Below are 18,276 nucleotides of genomic sequence, written 5' to 3'. Positions count from 1 at the left end.
GAGCTCTCACTTCGGGGGCTTTGATTAACGAAATTTTCTCCGCTCGATTATGCTCCAATTTTGTTCCTCCCATCCAAAGTCACTGTCAATCTGTATCTTATTCACTTGGCTTCAAACTCTTATTCCCACGCTTATCTGGTCAAGCTGTGGTTCCTGAGTGGCGCATGTCTGCCGTTCATCTTCAAGATGGGACTAAGTATTGATTAAGTCTGACCAGCGAAACCACGAAAAGTTCACCAATGATCTTTTTCATTTAGAAAAGGATGTATCGATACGGGCCATGTGTTAGGCTCTGGAGGAATACATGTTGTTTCGTTTCCTTTCGTCGTTTCTCTAGGTCTCCTCTCCTATTGTTTTCCAACCTCTGATCCTCTCATTTCTCACTCACGATCCGACCACCCACTCACACCTAGGGTCGCTTGCGTCGCTTGCGCACTGTACTGTACGATTCCAGATCACCCACGCGCTGTTTTGAGGTGGGCGACTGACTTGGCAAGGCCTGCTTGTGTCACAGCACTAATAACAGTAAACAGTCTCGATCAACGATTGTTACTCTAGCGGAATCTTTCAATTATGCTTTTGTGGGCGGTTCTTAGGTTCGTTGAATTCTGCTGGCGATGACTGAACACGTCCAGATATAGGCTCATGGACCCTCCGCCTCAGACTGTCAGAAAGATTGGAGGATGAACTAGCTTTGCCTCGCCAAGTATGAAATGCAAAGAAGCGGTCTCGCTATCATAGAAAAAGGCTTGATCTTCCCCTCTTTTCCCTCCTGAAATCGGTTTCTCAAGTCTCCTCATTTCCTAACCGTGAACTGCGCCTTATCCAGTTGCCCTGCATGCCATGTGCTTCTCGGTCGCTCTTCTTCCCCTGTTGTGAACTCCCCACATTGATGGAAACTGGGTCGGTGGCGAATAGTTTGTCGTGCTGCAGCTTGGAAGTCAGTTCTGCCTCAGATTGCTCACATTATCTCTCGTGAGAAGTGTCATTTGTTGGCTGGCTAGGCTGGCTAGGGCTGGTCAGCACAATTGTTCGTGGGTGGAAGTGAACGTGATGGTAAGCAATCCATGGACAGGGCTGGACCAACCACCTGTGATGGTTGCAGATCTGTCGCACTCCAAAAGGCAAAAGACCTTCTCCTACCCAACATGATCGACATGTAATTGCCGTTCATTAGCCTTTGAGCCATTGACGCCCTAGACGCCCTGAGGCTTTGGGAGAAAACGCCTCGTATCAATGATAGAAGACAGGCCCAATCCCAGCAGGTCCTAAGGATTGAACGTAAAACTCGCCAGAAAAGATAAACAACCATTACTCTAGGTCACCTCCGAACAAGCATCACATCAGCCCTGGAGCCTGGGACTGTGTCACAGCTGGACGGTCAGGAGGTACTACTACGTAGTAGGCAGTCCTCAGGGGGCAGGAAAACACCGGGCCTTGATATAGGATGTCAAAATAAACTCAGCAAAGAGTTACCTAAGCTTAGGCTAGATTTACCTAATATTTTTATCACTTAGGGTTGAAGTCCTAAATTTTGTTTCCTCCCCTAGGTAGGCAGCGTACAGAAGCCTGCATATAAAACGGCACAGATGCCGTTCTGGCTTCCCCATGCATATACAAGTTACACAACGCATGATGCCATCAATAGACGGCTCCAGTCGCTTGCGGGACCAACAATCGCGTGGCATGAAGCCCTGTTGGTGGATGCGATGCTTCCCGCATATCAACTTTGACTCTGGGAATATATTGACTGAGTGCACTATTCTAGTTACTACCGAAGTGATTTCGATAGAAGCTGCTCAGTTTCATTCAGCTTTCCACATCTTTTGACTTGCTCATTTCAGCTCCTCGTTTCTCTCCAGGCCTACAGGTAGCCCCACAACGGCTTCCTCCTTGACGGGATGATCCCAAAACGCTGGGTCACCCTAACATCGGGCCGCGGCCTTGCAACCATCACAAAGCGATCCCCAGTTTCTCCTGGCCTCTAGATATCAGAAACTTCGGGCCTTAGCACCAGGTAGGTAGGTAGGGTTAAAAAATTATGGGGTTGAACAGCCTGTTGATTCCATCAATGATTATTTTACATATCTAGTAATACCATCTCCATAATACTCATTTAGGACTTTAAGTTCTTAAAGTTCAGCTCTCACTTGGTCCCTTGGCTTCCCCAAACAGGGGATCTCAAAAGTCGATTATACTTCTACAGTTTATAACCCAAGACTGTGTTTATTTAAAGAAAAATTCTTGTTGGTGATCGGAGGCCCCGTCACGATATCTGTCTCTTGGCTGTTGTGTCTTTCCTCCTTTCTCCGACTAGCCGTATGGTATCCACAGTTGTTAAGATTTGCGCCCAATGCAAAGGGAACAAGGTGCAAGTATTATTTTGATTTCCAGCATAACCACATAAAAATGTTGATTGGCTCTATTCATAGCCATCTAAATGGACTCCATCTTCTGTTTGGTATGTTCCAATACTGCCCGAATACCCTCATCCAAAACATCCAGCGCAAGATACCCGTCTATCCATGCCACGGTCTTCTTCTGTAATTCCGTGCGATCTGTTGTGGTTTCCAGATAGCGGCCCAAGCGTGACAGTACCTCTCTGAGGTTCTTGGGAAACTCTGCTGTCTGTGGGTTTACGCCCATAATAGGCTGGCGAATGCGGAGGTTGCATGTGGCTGGGTGGTTGGGATACTCCCGATCAAGGACATCCAGAACATGCTGTGATATCCTAGGCTGAGCCGGGACATGTGTGAAAGACACGAAGAGGTCAAAGAATACCTCCGCAGTGTTGGCGCTGAAGAAAGCCTGCTTCCTGGAGATGTCGAAGATAGCCATAGGGATAGCGCCATCCATGGCAGGGTTTGATTTCAAATGCTGAGCGGTCTGCTTGTCAATAACCTTGGCTTGGGCATTTGATGGCTCAGGAAGATCGTCGTCATCCTCTTCACCATCATCACTATCCAAAAGTCGCAGCTCGTCGCCGTCGTCCTCACGATCGGGTCGGAGAACATCCTGACCAGGCTTCGCGACCGCCTTGCGCTTATCGACCTTTTCGAGCCATTCCATCTCCGTTCGCGCATATTCAACCCAGAGTTTTTCATTCGTCGTGCAGAAGCGGCAACCTCGCATGAAGAACCCACGCGCGGCTGCCATGTCGCCATTCTTCGCTGACCTTCGACCTGCCATTGCCCACAGCTCAGGGTCCGTAGGCATCATGCGTAGAGCATTGGTCATGGTTTTGCGCCAGCGCTTGGATGCTTTGACGCTGGACGTATATGAAAGATATTCTCTCCACAGAGCACTGCTTCCTGGATGTCGGTTGACACCTCGCTCGTAAATCGCAAGAGTACGGCCCTGGCCAGCATGGGCGGACTGAAGGTGTCGGATTTTGAGACGCTTGCAGCGTTTGCTGCGCAGGGACTCAAGCGACTGCTCCCATTGAGCGTACGAAGACCAATCCGACGGCTTATTCCCAGGTGAGAGGACTCTGTGCTCGTAATCGTTGCGCTTCTGGACGATTGTGCGAATCTCATCCTGCGAGGATGATGGGTTAGTTGACAATGTTCTCTCGTAAAGTTAGAACGCAATTACCTTGGAAAATATTTCTTTCTCCTCCCATTCTCGCAGTTGCGGTACAGCACGTTCAAGATAGAACCTCGCCTTATCAGCGACGCCAGCCATTTTGTGTTTGTGCGACCAAGAGGTAATCAGTACGGTTTACAAGGTAAGTACTAGGTAGACAGCAAATTTAGGAAGTTTTTTTGCCGACAAGGCTGACAGATCAATAACTTTTTTAGCGGGCCACTTTTCAGCCTCGTGGGTGGTGGTCGCGACGGCGGGAACCAAAATGGAAATCGCCGTCTACCTACGGAGTACGGAGTAACGTTAGGCTGTTTATTTCTCGCTTAGAGTACCTGGCCTTTGATTCGCTTCGGGAGCGCGCGGGCCAGTGTCAAAAAATAATATCGATTTCCGAGTGTCCCCTGCCCCGGTCGGTCTCCACTTAGCAATTACACTTTCCAAGTATTACGTCGCGGTGGAGGTAACGCCAAAGCTCCGAGGTCTGTTTGTCTTGTCCGAGAGTGAATCTCACCACTTGCATGATCGTTTTCTCTCGTCGCTCGTTCTGAGATTTTGACTCTTGGTTCCCGGATCGCCCGGATGGGATTTTAGAGTGTTTGTTCAGTCCTTTTCTCCTTCGAAATGGCTTCAAAATACAAGGACAAAGATATTGGCGTTGTCCTAAGCTTCAATGGAAGTTTGGTTAGCTGGGCGCATACTGCTGTCGCGTATAGTATGGTTTTGCATCCTCCTCCGTTATAAATACGCAACTTAGATGACTGGGACGCTGATTCGTGGTGTTCTAGCTGCTTTCTTTAGTGCATTGGTTATCGGTGTTTACTTACACTACCACAAGATCGTACAAAATGAGTTCTACGGTTATCCGCAAGAATGGTTCCCCTCAGTCTCTGCGACTATTGGCGATCGGTACCCCGAGCGGTCGTTCTTCATGATCTTCATTGCCATTACATCCGGTACAGCATAGTCGATCGAATTGTACCATATCCCCTATGTACTGATAGCTCCCAGGCCCTCGGTTTGCCCTCGTCGGTTTATGGTACCTCCTCACGCGAAAGCCCGGCCAGAAGCTGCCTACGTTCGTTGCTGTCATGGGCCTACTTCGAACTCTGACCTGTGGCGGCTGGACATACATTACATCTACGGACGACCACGATTGGCATGATATTCTCATGATTTCTTACATTGTTGCGACACTTCCGTGGACGACTGGCTGTATCGCACTCAGCCCCGCCAATCCTCAGGCCATCAAATATCGCAAATACTTGGCATCTGCCTTTTTCGGCACTCTTGTGCCACTGATCTATTTCTTCATTCAGCACAAGGTGCATCGTGTCGCTGGAGGTAAGACAACGGGATCACGCCATTGAAATGTGGCCCACTAACACTATAAACCAGCTTACACGACTTACGCCTTCTTCGAGTGGTCATTGATCATCTTTGATGTGGCCTTTGACGCCGTGACGGCTCTCGATTTCAGTACCTTCGCCATTGAGGTTAGAGATATCAAGGGTGCGAGCAAGGGGTACGTTCAATGGCTTCCCAGATAGTCTTTGGCTTCCAGAACAGCCGTTTGCGAAATATACATGTTTGCAGGCCATTGTCTAAGTCTTTTGCAGTGAGAACCTGTCCTCTATCCCATCCGCCGTCCTGGAAAAGGAGTAAGTACAGACTTAGCGTGAGGAGAAGATTGTCATTAACCAAGTCCTTAGAAAGGAAAAAGCAACCGGCGGTGTTGTTGCTGTTCGCTTCAGCTGGCCCGAAGCACTTGACATTGCCGCTGAAGTCTATCATGGAGTAAGCTCTCTGTTTTGGGACAGAACGATGATTTGCTAACCCATCTCAGTATGTTTTCTGGACTATTCTAACTAGTCTGGGACTTGTAGTGTGGTGTAAGTCAATCTAGATCGTTGATTGAAACCTGTGTGACTCTAACTCAATATCAGACTTCCCGCTTTGGTACATGGGCATTTCAGGATACGAAGTTCTGGTCATGACAACGATTTCACCGTTCATTCTGGCCAGTCGTTCAGCTCGGTCTCTTGTCGTGAACAACTTGCGCGCAGTACACCTTCTGTCTCTCGCAGGCATCGCAGCCTATCTGGTTGAGGAACCCAGTTACCGCCTGTTTACGGTTGGATTTGGCGTTTTTATGTCCTGCTTAGGGTGGGCCGGTACCCTTTTCGCGGAGTCAGTTCACGAGGGCCGCCTTGAATCAAAGATCCTGGGTTGGATGATTGGTCTTATTCTTTCCTCTACTGCCAAGTTTGCGTGGTGGACGAATAACCCTATTTGGCCTATTATGCATGCTGCGAATGGCGGTTGGAACAACACTGGTCTTGTGCTGGGTGTTCTAGCCGCCCTCCGCTTCACCAGACGCGCACCCCTCGCTGCCGGTTTGGCCCCACGGCCCGCCAAGAGTAGCTCGAGTTTCCTTTCATCACTCGGTCTTGCTGGGTTATTCTTTGGCCTCCATTCTTTACTCTCTGATACCAGCACCATGATCCTCTGGGGATGGGAGGGTTATCCCATTCGTGGCCCATACTTCTCCACACATGGCTGGCTCACTGTTCTTGCCATGTCACTTGGTCTGTTCGGCGGAGTCTGGCAGCCTAGGCTTGCAAGCAGCTGGGGAGTCTATATCATCGGTACCGTCGGTGCGATGTTTTTGACTTTCTTCAGTCATTGGTCCGGTTACTACGGTGCTCTGACGCTTGCCACCTACTTGATGGCATATTCTGTGCCCATTTTGACCCATGCAGCCAAGACAAATCCTACGACAACTTTTGGCAACGGTTTCCTCATATACAACTTCTTGGTACTCTTCCACGTTTGGGTTGTGGCATATGCCTTTGTTCCGGGTGGCCAACTCGTTCGTGAGCATACTGACTGGATCATGTACACGATGATGGCCTGCATTGGTGCTGGCGTGTATGGCATCAATGCCTCAGGTCATCAACCGCAACCTTCGAAACGGTCTGTGCCGATCCAGCAGAGGAAGTATTTTGGCGTTGCGACCATCCTTATCAATGTTTTCTTCTTGGTCTCGGCCTTCCAGCGGTTCCCTAGCAACAACTATCAGCCTTATCACGCTGATGACCGCATCCTCACTGCAGGTATTTGGACGATCCACTTTTCGTTTGACAACGATATGTGGGCATCAGAGTACCGTATGCGAGACCTCATTAAGGAATTGGAAATTGATGTCATCGGACTTCTTGAGTCCGACAACCAGCGTATCATCATGGGTAACCGTGATGCTACGCAGTTCCTTGCTGAGGATCTCGGCATGTATGTTGACTACGGTCCTGGCCCCAATAAGCACACATGGGGTGCCGCTCTTCTGTCAAAGTTTCCTATCCTCAACTCGACGCATCACCTTCTACCTAGTCCTGTGGGTGAACTGGCTCCTGCTATCCATGCGACACTGGATGTCTATGGCCAGCTCGTCGATGTATTTGTCTTCCACTCCGGGCAAGAAGAGGATCCTGAAGACCGACGTCTGCAGTCACTTTACCTCGCTGACCTAATGGGCTCGACCCCTCGGCCAGCCTTCTTGCTTAGCTATTTGGTGACAAAACCAAAGGAGGGTAACTACAACACTTATGTGAGCGAGAAGTCGGGTATGAAAGATGTAGACCCGTCAGATTGGGACCGATGGTGCGAATACATCCTTTTCAAGAGACTCAAGCGTGTGGGATACGCGCGCGTGAGTCGCAGCTCGATTACCGATACGGAACTACAGGTTGCCAAGTTCAAGATCCCCGAGTCCAAAGAGGAGATCGAGAAACTGGATGCCCAGCCAGATAAGGAGCGTAATCGCCGAGTAAAGGAGGAGGAGGTCCCTGAGGGTTGGAGATTCCCCGCAATGTTCCGGGGTGACGGCGTGCGAGAGCACAGATACCATGTGTTCAACGAGCCGAGGTATTTTAACTAGAGAGGCTGTATATTACGCTGGGTAAGGGTTTGGGCAATACGACAAGGGTTCATCTCGATGCGTATATGCTATTCATGTTAATGGGAGGAGTTAATGGGAAAGGGAAGATATGGATCATGAATAATGTACGGAGGTGATGTTCATGTGCTTAATTACAGTGTACGCAATATATACTACTGTTGTATACATGTTGGTTGTATGATAGTGATCCAAAGACGCAGCAAAATATTCATTGTTGGAAATTCTTCTCTCTTGAGGCTGGTGCTCTAGGGTATTCCCCATTCGTTCACGGTCGATGATTTATGCGGTGGTGTCCATCAATGCATTTGTAGGCAATTTTGTACAATGTGCCTGAGGAGGAGTGTATGTATTGCTTATACTGTCAGCACGTGGCATTTTAGTTTGCCATTGTGTCGATAATATTTGTTATCTTTCTACACAAACTCCACGATTGGTCTCATGGCTTGTGTACCAGCAAGATAACAGAGTTACAATGAACCTCAAACGTCTTGACGCAGACTTACTACGAAATCGGTCAGCCGCTGACCAACAAGGTCCGAAGAGAGAATTACCATATCGTATTCATTTCTGGATGTATTCCTGCAAAAGAACCTTTGTCAAGCTTGCATTGTGTATGTACACAGACGAAAACTGCAGATTTCCGTGCCCACACCGTAAAGAAATATCTCCGTCCCCACTCGGGCCGCCGAAACTCCACAACGCCGCGGTCATCGTCGGGCCATGTGAGGTTTACAAGCCTCTGTCGCCCGCTGCTGCGTCAGTTATGACCAAGAAAAATAAAGTATTATTGTGATTCCGCAGGACGGACCAGAACCGCTTGTGTGGTGAGCGCCGAATTGGAGCAATGGCCGAGGGGGTCAACAATCCTTCGTATTATACACATTATTCATGACGGCATAAAGACCTTGGCTTGACGTGGACAATTGATTGGCGGCTGACTGTACTTTTTTGAAATGGCAGGTGACCTTTGGGTATCAAGAGGCTGGACTAGGAACAACGTCTGAGCATTGTTGTGAGCCGCATCACTCTGATAGTTGTTTTACGAGTGGGAGTTAGAGGGATTTATATAGTTGATCCGAGCGTTGGACGGATAACTACCACTGTAAGAAAGCTCCCAATACAAAAGAGTAAACTTCCGATTTCTATGCTCCTCGTAACTAGGAATCATGGAGGCTACCGACCGGTAGATGCAATCGTGGATCGAAATACTAATAGCAATTCCCCAAATGGCAAACTCAAAACCCCACAATCTACGGAGTAAGAAGCTCCCCCACAATCTCAAATTCTCCGCGATCCAATACTGTTCCGTCATTTCCAATCCGAACTTAGCCGCTTGAAGACCTCATAAATTCACCCCTCCATCTTCATCAAGTTTGTGATTATTGACAAGCTTTGTGTGCCGCCGCCAGCCGATTATGAGCGTCTTGCCTAGCCAGACCAGGGATGGAAGAAGTCAGCGAAACATGAGAAGTGGGCGGGCATGATGGGCTAGATAGAAAAGAGGGTGGTCATGGGGCTGCCGTCATCGTGTAGGTATGGAGGTGTATCGCTTTGTTTCTCGATAAGACGTATATAACTCCTCCGGGGCTTCCGCCTCTCTTCATCTGTTGTTTACCTCTTATTCTCACAGCTTCTGAGAGACTCACCCTTTCTGCGTGTGAGACGGACAAGATGACGTTCAACTTAACACATCTGTTGGTTTACTTGGGGTTGTTGGTTGGAGGACTAGTTCTCTATGTAAGTCAACACTGCCTACAGAGTCTATGGTAATCAGACACTCATATGTGGCCAGGGCTTCAGCATTGTTGTTTACCGAGTCTTCTTTCACCCTCTAGCCAAATATCCAGGCCCATTCATCGCCAAGATCACAGATGGTTACCAGCTCTACCACGCTTGGAAGGGCGACAGGCACCTCGAGTTCTGGCGCATGCACCAAAAATACGGCCCAGTTGTCCGCTTCGGCCCCAACTCGCTTTGCTTCAACTCCAACAAGGCCCTCAAGGAGATCTACGGCTTCCGCACAAACGTCCGCAAGGCCGAATTCTACAATGCCTTTGTTCACCCTACCGCCAATACGCATAACACGCGCGATAAGGAAGTCCATGCCCGTAAGCGCCGTGTCATGTCTCAGGCCTTCTCCGAGAGCGCCATGAAGGAGATGCAGCGATACATCTTGGGCAACGTCCGTACTTTCTGCGAGCAGATTGGTATGCTGGAGGGTTCTGGAGAAGAGACCAAGGGCTGGACCAAGCCTCGAAAGATGAGCGACTGGTGCAATTACCTTGCCATGGATATTCTTGGTGATTTGTGCTTCGGCAAGGCTTTCCATATGCTTGAGAGCCCGACTAACCGCTTTGCCCTGGAGCTTGTTGAAGCTGCCACAACCCGCCACCTTCTCGTAAGTGTACCACTATTTACTTCCGATATGGCAAAAGATGAAACTGATCCTCATAGTGTGGAACCATGCCCATCGTGAACAAGCTCAACTTGGACAAGATTCTCTTCCCTGGACTCGCTGCTGGTCGTGCTCGCTACATGGGCTACAGTAAGGGCCAACTCGCAGAGCGCACGAAGCTTGGTGAGGAGACAGATCGCCGCGATTTCTTCTACTATCTTCTCAAGGCCCGCGATCCTGAGACTGGCCAGGGCTTCAGCACTCCTGAGCTCTGGTCCGAGTCCAACCTACTGTAAGTGGCACCAGGCGACCTCGAAACACCCCAACTAACAACTGAATAGTATCATTGCTGGATCTGACACCACATCGACCGCGATGGCTGCCACTCTCTTCTACCTTGTCCGATGCCCTCGCGCTCTCGAGCGAGTCACTGAAGAAATCCGAAGCAAATTCAATGATGTCGAGGAGATTTTCCAAGGTGCCACTCTCGCATCTTGCACCTACCTCCGAGCCTGTATCGATGAAGCTATGCGTCTCTCTCCATCTGTCGGTGGTATTCTTCCCCGTGAGGTTCTTTCCGGCGGCATCACCGTTGAAGGCCGTGCCATTCCCGAGGGCACCATTATTGGCGTTCCCCATTATACCATCCACCACAATGAGTCCTACTATCCCTCGCCATATGAGTACGTCCCTGAGAGATGGCTTGTTGGTGCTCTCAACCCCCTCACTGGCGAGAAGACAACCGAGGATGAGGTTGCTCTGGCTGCCAGTGCATACTGCCCCTTTAGCATTGGGCCCCGTGGCTGTATCGGCAAGGGTCTCGCCTATGTTGAGATGACGAACACACTTGCCCGCACTATGTATCTTTATGATATGCGCAAGGCTATTGGTATCGTCGATCCTGCTGAGGGCAACCCTAAGAATGAATGGGGTCGACACCGACCAAGCGAGATGCAATTAGTTGATACATTTACGAGTGCTAAGAACGGACCTATGATTGAGTTCCGTAAGGCTTCGCACATCCAGGCATGAACTCCAACATAAAAGTTTGAGAGAAATAGGCGTTCATGAAATGGATGCACAGGACATAAGACGCAGACACCTACCTAGTCACGGAGATGCTAATTTTGGATCCAGCGAAGGAGCACACAAAAATCATGACTGAATGGTCTAAGAATAGTTAAACGAAGCAAAAATAAAATCAAATGCATTAAGATTGAAGATATATCTTTCGTTACGTTGCCGTGGTAGGGAAATCTGAATAGGTTGACTGAGTTTGAGAGGCACCTTGCATAAATAAGGTGACTACAGAGTACCTAGACTAATCGTCCCCGTAGGTAGTGAGTGAGACACGTGGAATAAAGAGAGACCTTTTAATGTGGGGATTTGTTGTAGAATCTGAATCTAGGTAGCTTCCTAGAGGCAGTATAAATTCTGCTACATAGGTAGTTATATAAGTGACAAAAGCATTTAGATAAGATAGGTGCGTACGTAGGGATAAAGGGGCATGTTTAATGGCCTGGGCTTCTCTTCCTTTTTCTTTTCTTGGATCTCTTTCGGTATCGTCATCTTAATCCATTTATCCCTTCTTCCAAGTCTAAATGGAATGGAACCTGAAGCTTTGCTTGCTCCAGGGGGGGGGGAGAGCTTCAGTGAGCTTCAGAATCTAGCCCATAACGACCCACTAATTGAGCACCAGGTTGTGACAAGCGTTCGCAAAAAACCCGATGGGCCCAACGAGGCTGGGGAAAGGCTGAGAATGCTTTCTATCCTTCTCTAAGCTTTCTCTGTTGGACATTTTCATTCCCTCTCTCCAACTTCGCTTTTCTGGAAACTTGAAATAGTCCGACCGAATCCAGCGAACACGATTAACACGTAACTGGGGTATGCCATGAGGCAGTTTGGCACTTGGCTCATTTGACTCCTGGCGCGCGTCCAAGTTTCTACGCTCATAATTTGACTGGACCAACACGCAATTTCCATTCAATCATCGTCAAACGATGACTTTGTGTAAATTCTTTCAGCAGGGCAACTGCAAATTCGGCAGTACGTTTTAAGTCGATTCTGTGGGCTGCGTTGTTCTCCTTCTGATCACACTGACTTGTCCATAGATAGTTGTCGATTCGAACATGTAAACCCAAACAATCGAAATCAACCCTCAAACCGCTTTGGAGCTCTTGGAGGAGGGAGCAGTCAAAACCCAGCTGGTACGAACACGATAGATGTTGATACACGGAACAAGGATTGACGACTCAGCAGACAAATACAACATTACTATCGACACGATCGAAAAGGATTTGACGAACGAAGTTCCGCAATGGATCCTCTCAGCCTATGCGCCAGGGCGAGATGCTCCTGGCCAGCTCTTTGGCGGATATCCGCGCGAACAGAGCTTTGAAGAGCTGCGGCTACACTTCATGATGGGGAAAGCGTCGGGGAACGAACAGCAAGCTGTGAGCGCCCATTCAATCGGTCTCTACGCGACCGCCCAGACTGACCTTGATTCGACCTTAGCTTAACGAAGCACAAGAGCTATATGCTCAAGCCCAACAACAGATGCAGACCGCTCTGCGCGACATTAAAGGGGCAATTCAGTTTATTGTAGGCGAAGAAAATAACCACCCAAATCGGCACGATATTTGCAAACAGGGAACGCAAGGAGCTCCCTTTGGCGAATTTCTCGTTGGGAAGCGACCCAAGTCGACAATCGCCGATACAGGCGCTCAGCCAACCCCTTTCGGGTCCAACAACAACAACAACGCTTCGAGTCCTTTTGGTGGTGGCGCATCGGTCGGTGGAAGCGCCTTTGGGCAGCCATCGACTCTCGGCGCGAAACCAAGCGCGTTTGGTACGCCGTCCTTTGGTCAACCATCGCAGCCATCTCAAGGAGGAGGCTCGGTCTTTGGTCAGTCATCGCAACCTTCAGCGTTTGGGCAACCATCACAGTTGGGACAAACCGCCTCAGCATTCGGCAAGCCAGTGCAAACCTCAACCTTTGGCCAGCCGTCACAACCAGGGTCTGCTTTTGGCCAACCTTCAGCTTTAGGCGCAAAGCCCAATTCGTTTGGCACACCAGCCTTCGGACAACCTTCGCAACCAAATGCACAAGGCAGTGTCTTCGGAAAACCGTCACAGCCAAATACGCAAGGCAGCGCATTCGGTCAACCGTCACAGATAAATGCGCAGGGCAGTGCCTTTGGCCAAGCCAGCCAACTTGGACAGAAACCGAATCCCTTCGGAGCACCAAGTGGAACGAACAACAGCTCTAGCCCATTCGGAGCCGTCGCAAATAACAATAGTGCCCTTGCAGCGAACCCCTTTGGTGCTCCAAATGGTAGCGCAACAACCAGTCAGCCTGCCAATCCTTTCGGATCCAACAGTAATAACCAGAACAATGCCCCGGCGAATCCGTTTGGACAACCCTCACAGCCTGCTCAGGGAAGCTCGCCATTTGGCCAACCTTCAAGCGCTGCCGCACCGGCTACAGCAACCCCATTCGGTGCATCTAATGCGACCTCGAATCAACCTACAAACAGTCCATTTGGCCAGCCGTCACAGACTCAGTCGAATGGCTTTGCATCACAGAATAACCAAACACCAGCGAGCAATCCGTTTGGTCAAGCCGCGCAGCAGAAACCAGTGAATCCTTTTGGCCAACCTTCTAACGCTGCACCAGCTGCCGCCAACCCGTTTGCTACAACGCAGGCTCAACCCCCCCCAGCAGCAGCAGTGGCGGCGGCGGCATCCGCTGCTTCGACAGGCCCATATCCACCAAACAGCAGTAGACAACATCCGCCAATTGAGAGCTATAGCTCAAAAGGCATGGATGGCCGGCTATCAATGTTCAAGGGCAAATCAGTCATCTACAAGGACGGCAAACCTGGAATTCGAGAATTCGATGGGACCTGGCGGCGGATTTGGTTCCCAGATGGTCCTCCTGCGTTCTCAGCGGATACAGAATTGGCCCCTGAGATGTACGACGACAAGTCCAAGGCTCAGTGGATGGCCTTCGCACAGACCGGGACCTTTGAGGGTGGCCTGATACCCGAACTACCGCCTCCGCGAGAATGTACACTATGGGACTTCTAGCCAAGGAGTCAAGTCGAGTCAGTTCACAGCTTGTTTTATATATGATGTGGAGATGAAGAGTCGAGGATGAATAGAGGGCGTTAGACGATTCAGGAGAATGCATTAATTGGCGTTGTGTATAATCATTGGGGTGGCTTGGATGCATAATCTACCTAGACAGTAAAAGAAACAACTTCACGAGACAAGCAAGCTGAAGGATGGTATCAGATTCAGTGCATTTTTGTGAAGTTGCTGTGTGGTATCAATACAGCAAGCCCCATTTCAAGCTATGAAATGACAGAATAGTTTTATTGAATGCTAGAGATCTTGCAAAGACTAGGTACTTATCCACAACATCCATATCAATAAAGCTCATGAGTGAAATCATCTAAAGATATTTACTTGGTGTTTGCCTTGTAGCACAAACTACTACCTTTTTCTTACCAGGGCAGCTCGGGTAAAGATGCACTAGTCCAGGAGCACTTAAGCGCTTTCATAATCAGAGCCATTGATTGGCTTGAGCGGTCTAAAAGTATCTTTGTACCTCCTCCAGGTTGACTTCATCAGCTTGCAGTTGTGAGAATCCACTTTCTGATGAATCATCCGGCGATGCAAACCCAGGCTTGAGCCACGATATTTATGAAGGTTAGAGCGGCAGTCTATAAGATCGACTCATCTCTCTCCTGGGATCCTTTTCAAACCCAGAATTGCACTCATTTTAGCGCCCAAAACCAGAAGTTTACCACTCACACAAAGACACCCAACCATGGTCTCTTTACCATCCCTCGTACCATTCCCCCAGTCATCATGGCGACAGCATCTCTCCTCCAGCGAATGGAATACACTTCTCCAATCCTGGACATCTATTTGCCGTGCCATTCTATCCCTTTCTGAAAAGGACATCAAGGCAGCCTTGGCCCACGACGACTCCATCGTAATGTTCCTGCTCTCCTTCGCAGAGGAGACAGCAGAGGCAGGCTTCACAATACTAGACTCTCACTCGACAACACTACCAAAAGCTGTATTTCAGCTCGTATCCAGAGTCTTCAATGTATCTCCGCCACCTCAATTATTCGATTATGCGTTTTTGGCAAACATCGCAAGGATGTTCCCCAGGAAAGCTACGGCCGCTTTCATTGCACAGCTCTTTCAGCGACATGCTGCTGCGCTCGAGGCTGCATTGACTGCCCTAAAGAAGCAACTTATCCCACAGTTAGAGGCCGGTATCAAAGGGGATTTGAAGAGCGTCGAAGCTCGTTTGATAAGACTGAATTATCTTTTGCATGCTTCGCCGGATACCTGCACTTTGTTCCTTGCGGGATCTGATTTTCTCGATGGCCTCATCGTGTGCTTCCGCGTCATGAACCCTCCTCTACGCAAAGTGATATTGGCCACGACGTATTTATGTCTGGTTGGGTTAATAGGTACTAAACCAGCCAAATGGTCGATGCTGAGTGATCAACTATACGCCCTCAAAGAAGCGGCTGATGGCCACAAGGCTGGCCCTCTCAATGTCAACGATTCACTGGTCCCTGAGCTCATCACCGACACCCCCCTCTTGAAGATATTACTACGGAGGGCGGAGGATTCTGGCGCGGCGACCGAAAATTTCAAGAAGCGAATTACGGCTTTGGAGAGCTACAGAAAGGGAACCATGGTCCGTCCCAAACGACTTAGAAGAAGGAGACTGGATAAAGGGAAAGGCAAGATATCACAGCAAGAAGTGAATGCCGACTTTCACGTTCATAAAATGAGCCAAATCACTCAGGTTCAGGATTTGTTTCCCGATTTAGGATCCGGCTTTGTGTCCAACTGTCTCGATGAATACGGAGAGGACGTGGAGCAGGTTGTTGCCAATTTGCTAAGTGAGACTCTACCGCCTCACTTGGCGAATGCTGACCGCAGTGAGTCCTTGTACGTTATAACAATATACCTGTTCTTAAACCGCGATTATCTGTTAATCCATCATTAGGTCATCACACCCTGAAGCAGGACATACAGAGCTTGCACCGCGATCTACTCCGCCTCAGGTTCCCACGCGACACAACGTTTTTGACGACGATGATTTCGACCGCCTTGCCATGGACGTTTCTAAGGTTTCATTTGGAAAGAAACCAGCCAAGAACGCCGACGAGATGCTCAAAGACAAAGCAAACGCGCCTAACAAATCGGCCATTCTCTCTGCCCTCGCGGCATTCGATTCTGATGATGACGAACGCGATGATACTTATGATGCTGACGATGTGGGTGGCACTGTTGACGCCTCCAACCAGGAGGCCGACGCTGCGAGTGACAGCAACGAAGAGGCACTGTTTCGTGCGTACCAGATGGACTCAAAGCTGTTTGACCGTGATGCTGGCACAAGGCGAGGTAACCTGCGAGCCAAATTGCGGGAAGAAACTGGAATGACAGATGAAGCCATAGAGGGATGGGCCCTCATCTTAGTCAGGAACCCGCAACAGAAGCGACGATTAGAGGCCAAGTATGCCTTTAGTGGACAACAAGCGCAGCTAGGACGCACATCTTGGCGAGCGTCTCCAGCTGGCTCAGGAGAAGAAGGAAGCGAACCTGACGGGGGATCATCGAGAGGTGGCAGAGGTGGTGGACGAGGGCGAGGACGAGGGCGAGGTCGTGGAAGAGGCGGCAATGTTGCGGGGCCTACAGGCGAGAAAGAGACAGAAAGTGCTAGGAAGAACAAGGAAGCCAATAAGGGGTCTCGGGCGAACCACAATAGACGCGATGCTCGAGCAAAGAAGATGGCACGAGGGGGTTTCGCTGGCTGATCAATCACAAGTTCTCTGCTTCTTCCATCTACCTGGAGCCGGTGCGGCAGCTAGACAAGACGTTCTTCTTTTTCGGGCCTGAGTTGGCGCAGTTGCTTCTGACCCATACAGATCACCAAGATCAAGCTCGGTAGCATAGGGGCTCTTCATATCTGCTATCATGGGAGTACCAGGATAACCACTGGGCCCTGCTGGAGAGACGATACCGCTGAGAGAAACCAGAGTCTCTTCGATGCCCGAGTAGCGGTGATAATCCTTTGGCGTAGCTAGCTCTGAGACAGCCTCAATAGAGGTCAGATCCTGGTCGCCATCACCTGTGCCCATTGACATGCTTTGGAGCGACATCCGCGAACTCCTCCTGCTACTATTGAGGTACACCCGTAGATCGAAGCATTGACGACATGATGGATGTAACGGAAAGCAGTTTGCTTCATCACGATGCTGCGGGAGTTGAGGGCGTGACTGCTGCCCACACTTTTCCTGGATGTCGTCGAAAATGTCTGCGATGGGAGTGAAGTAGGTCACACGTTGTCCAGGCCCCCAATAGTTATTGCGACCCCATACTTGACCGATTAGGCCATTTGTATTGGCGTCAACAACTCCAGCGCCACTGTCGCCGTTGACACCAATGCCTCCACGTATCCAGGCATCCTCATCCTCTTGCGGCCATGGTTCCTCGATAAACCACTCTCTCGTAGCCTTCTGCGTCTGGTTCTCTACCCCAGATACATACGCAGGGATCTCGCAAATCTGGCCGCGCTGATAACCAGATGTTCGACCGCTAGACAGAACATCTGCACCTGGCACAATAGCGGTTGTAGTAGCTATGGTTGGTTCCTGAGTTGGAGGTTGGGTTTCTGAAGGGAATTTGCGAAGGATGTTTGCTTGTGAAGTACGGGCACCGATGAGAGCCCAGTCTGTTACGACAAGAGGCTTATCCATATCACACTCATCCCAATAAGGATCATGTGAAATTCTTGTTGTCTTGAGGTTCAGACCTGACGTGACCTCGAGCCTACCAAGCCTGAAGTTCGTCTCCTGGGCCATGGCATCATGTCCCTCGTCAATGCATCGCTTGCGATCTTGGGATGATGGATGCTCAACCTCCACTTGAGCGAGCTGTTGGTAGGCCTCCATGAAGGGATGAAAGTTGCCCAACCAATAACTCCCACCACCAACGGTGATGCAAGGACCAAGAGTAGCAGTGCTATCTTCAAACACCCCATTTCCTGTCACACCGATACTGTCACCCATGCAAGGATAGCGAAAGAAGTAGGGGTTTCTCGGGGCGCAAATATCGTCCTTATGATCTTTGCCTAGGCCACGAGCCCAGGTAACGGTACGATTAATCTCCCCCTGCGTAAAAGCAAACGTGACTAGCTTGGAAAAGTTGCTGGGAATAAGATCTTGAACGTGGCTAACAATGATGATCTTTCGAGCACGAGAAATAGTTTTTGGGGCCATGATACAAATTCGCCGAATCTGTGGGG

The 18,276-nt window shown here is 49.6% G+C and overlaps 6 protein-coding genes across 6 annotated transcripts; 4 read left to right on the top strand and 2 right to left on the bottom strand.

The window, feature by feature from the left end:
* Positions 1–2,436: 2,436 nt before the first annotated feature.
* On the bottom strand, positions 2,437–3,684 carry J7337_006739 (uncharacterized protein; the record flags this gene model as incomplete). Its single annotated transcript, XM_044824399.1, has 2 exons — positions 2,437–3,537; positions 3,595–3,684. The coding sequence occupies 2 exons, from the start codon at positions 3,682–3,684 to the stop codon at positions 2,437–2,439; spliced, it is 1,191 nt and encodes a 396-aa protein (XP_044680056.1).
* Positions 3,685–4,206: 522 nt separating this feature from the next.
* J7337_006738 (uncharacterized protein) lies at positions 4,207–7,519 on the top strand (the record flags this gene model as incomplete). Its single annotated transcript, XM_044824398.1, has 8 exons — positions 4,207–4,266; positions 4,340–4,538; positions 4,594–4,926; positions 4,981–5,107; positions 5,202–5,243; positions 5,295–5,379; positions 5,429–5,474; positions 5,529–7,519. The coding sequence occupies 8 exons, from the start codon at positions 4,207–4,209 to the stop codon at positions 7,517–7,519; spliced, it is 2,883 nt and encodes a 960-aa protein (XP_044680055.1).
* A 1,692-nt stretch (positions 7,520–9,211) lies between these two features.
* Positions 9,212–10,967, top strand: J7337_006737 (uncharacterized protein; the record flags this gene model as incomplete). Its single annotated transcript, XM_044824397.1, has 4 exons — positions 9,212–9,277; positions 9,333–9,938; positions 9,995–10,227; positions 10,277–10,967. The coding sequence occupies 4 exons, from the start codon at positions 9,212–9,214 to the stop codon at positions 10,965–10,967; spliced, it is 1,596 nt and encodes a 531-aa protein (XP_044680054.1).
* A 1,190-nt stretch (positions 10,968–12,157) lies between these two features.
* Positions 12,158–14,024, top strand: J7337_006736 (uncharacterized protein; the record flags this gene model as incomplete). The annotated part of the gene is made up of 2 exons (XM_044824396.1): positions 12,158–12,388; positions 12,450–14,024. 2 exons carry the CDS (start codon positions 12,158–12,160, stop codon positions 14,022–14,024), a joined length of 1,806 nt encoding a protein of 601 aa, XP_044680053.1.
* A 745-nt stretch (positions 14,025–14,769) lies between these two features.
* On the top strand, positions 14,770–16,786 carry J7337_006735 (uncharacterized protein; the record flags this gene model as incomplete). Its single annotated transcript, XM_044824395.1, has 2 exons — positions 14,770–15,917; positions 15,976–16,786. The coding sequence occupies 2 exons, from the start codon at positions 14,770–14,772 to the stop codon at positions 16,784–16,786; spliced, it is 1,959 nt and encodes a 652-aa protein (XP_044680052.1).
* J7337_006734 (uncharacterized protein) lies at positions 16,787–18,250 on the bottom strand (the record flags this gene model as incomplete). Its single annotated transcript, XM_044824394.1, has 1 exon — positions 16,787–18,250. The coding sequence occupies one exon, from the start codon at positions 18,248–18,250 to the stop codon at positions 16,787–16,789; it is 1,464 nt and encodes a 487-aa protein (XP_044680051.1).
* Positions 18,251–18,276: the final 26 nt, after the last annotated feature.

The sequence above is a fragment of the Fusarium musae genome, chromosome 5 (genome assembly GCF_019915245.1).
Source record: "Fusarium musae strain F31 chromosome 5, whole genome shotgun sequence".
NCBI classification, from domain to species: Eukaryota; Fungi; Ascomycota; class Sordariomycetes; order Hypocreales; family Nectriaceae; genus Fusarium; species Fusarium musae.
This window is presented reverse-complemented; position numbering and strand designations above follow the sequence as displayed.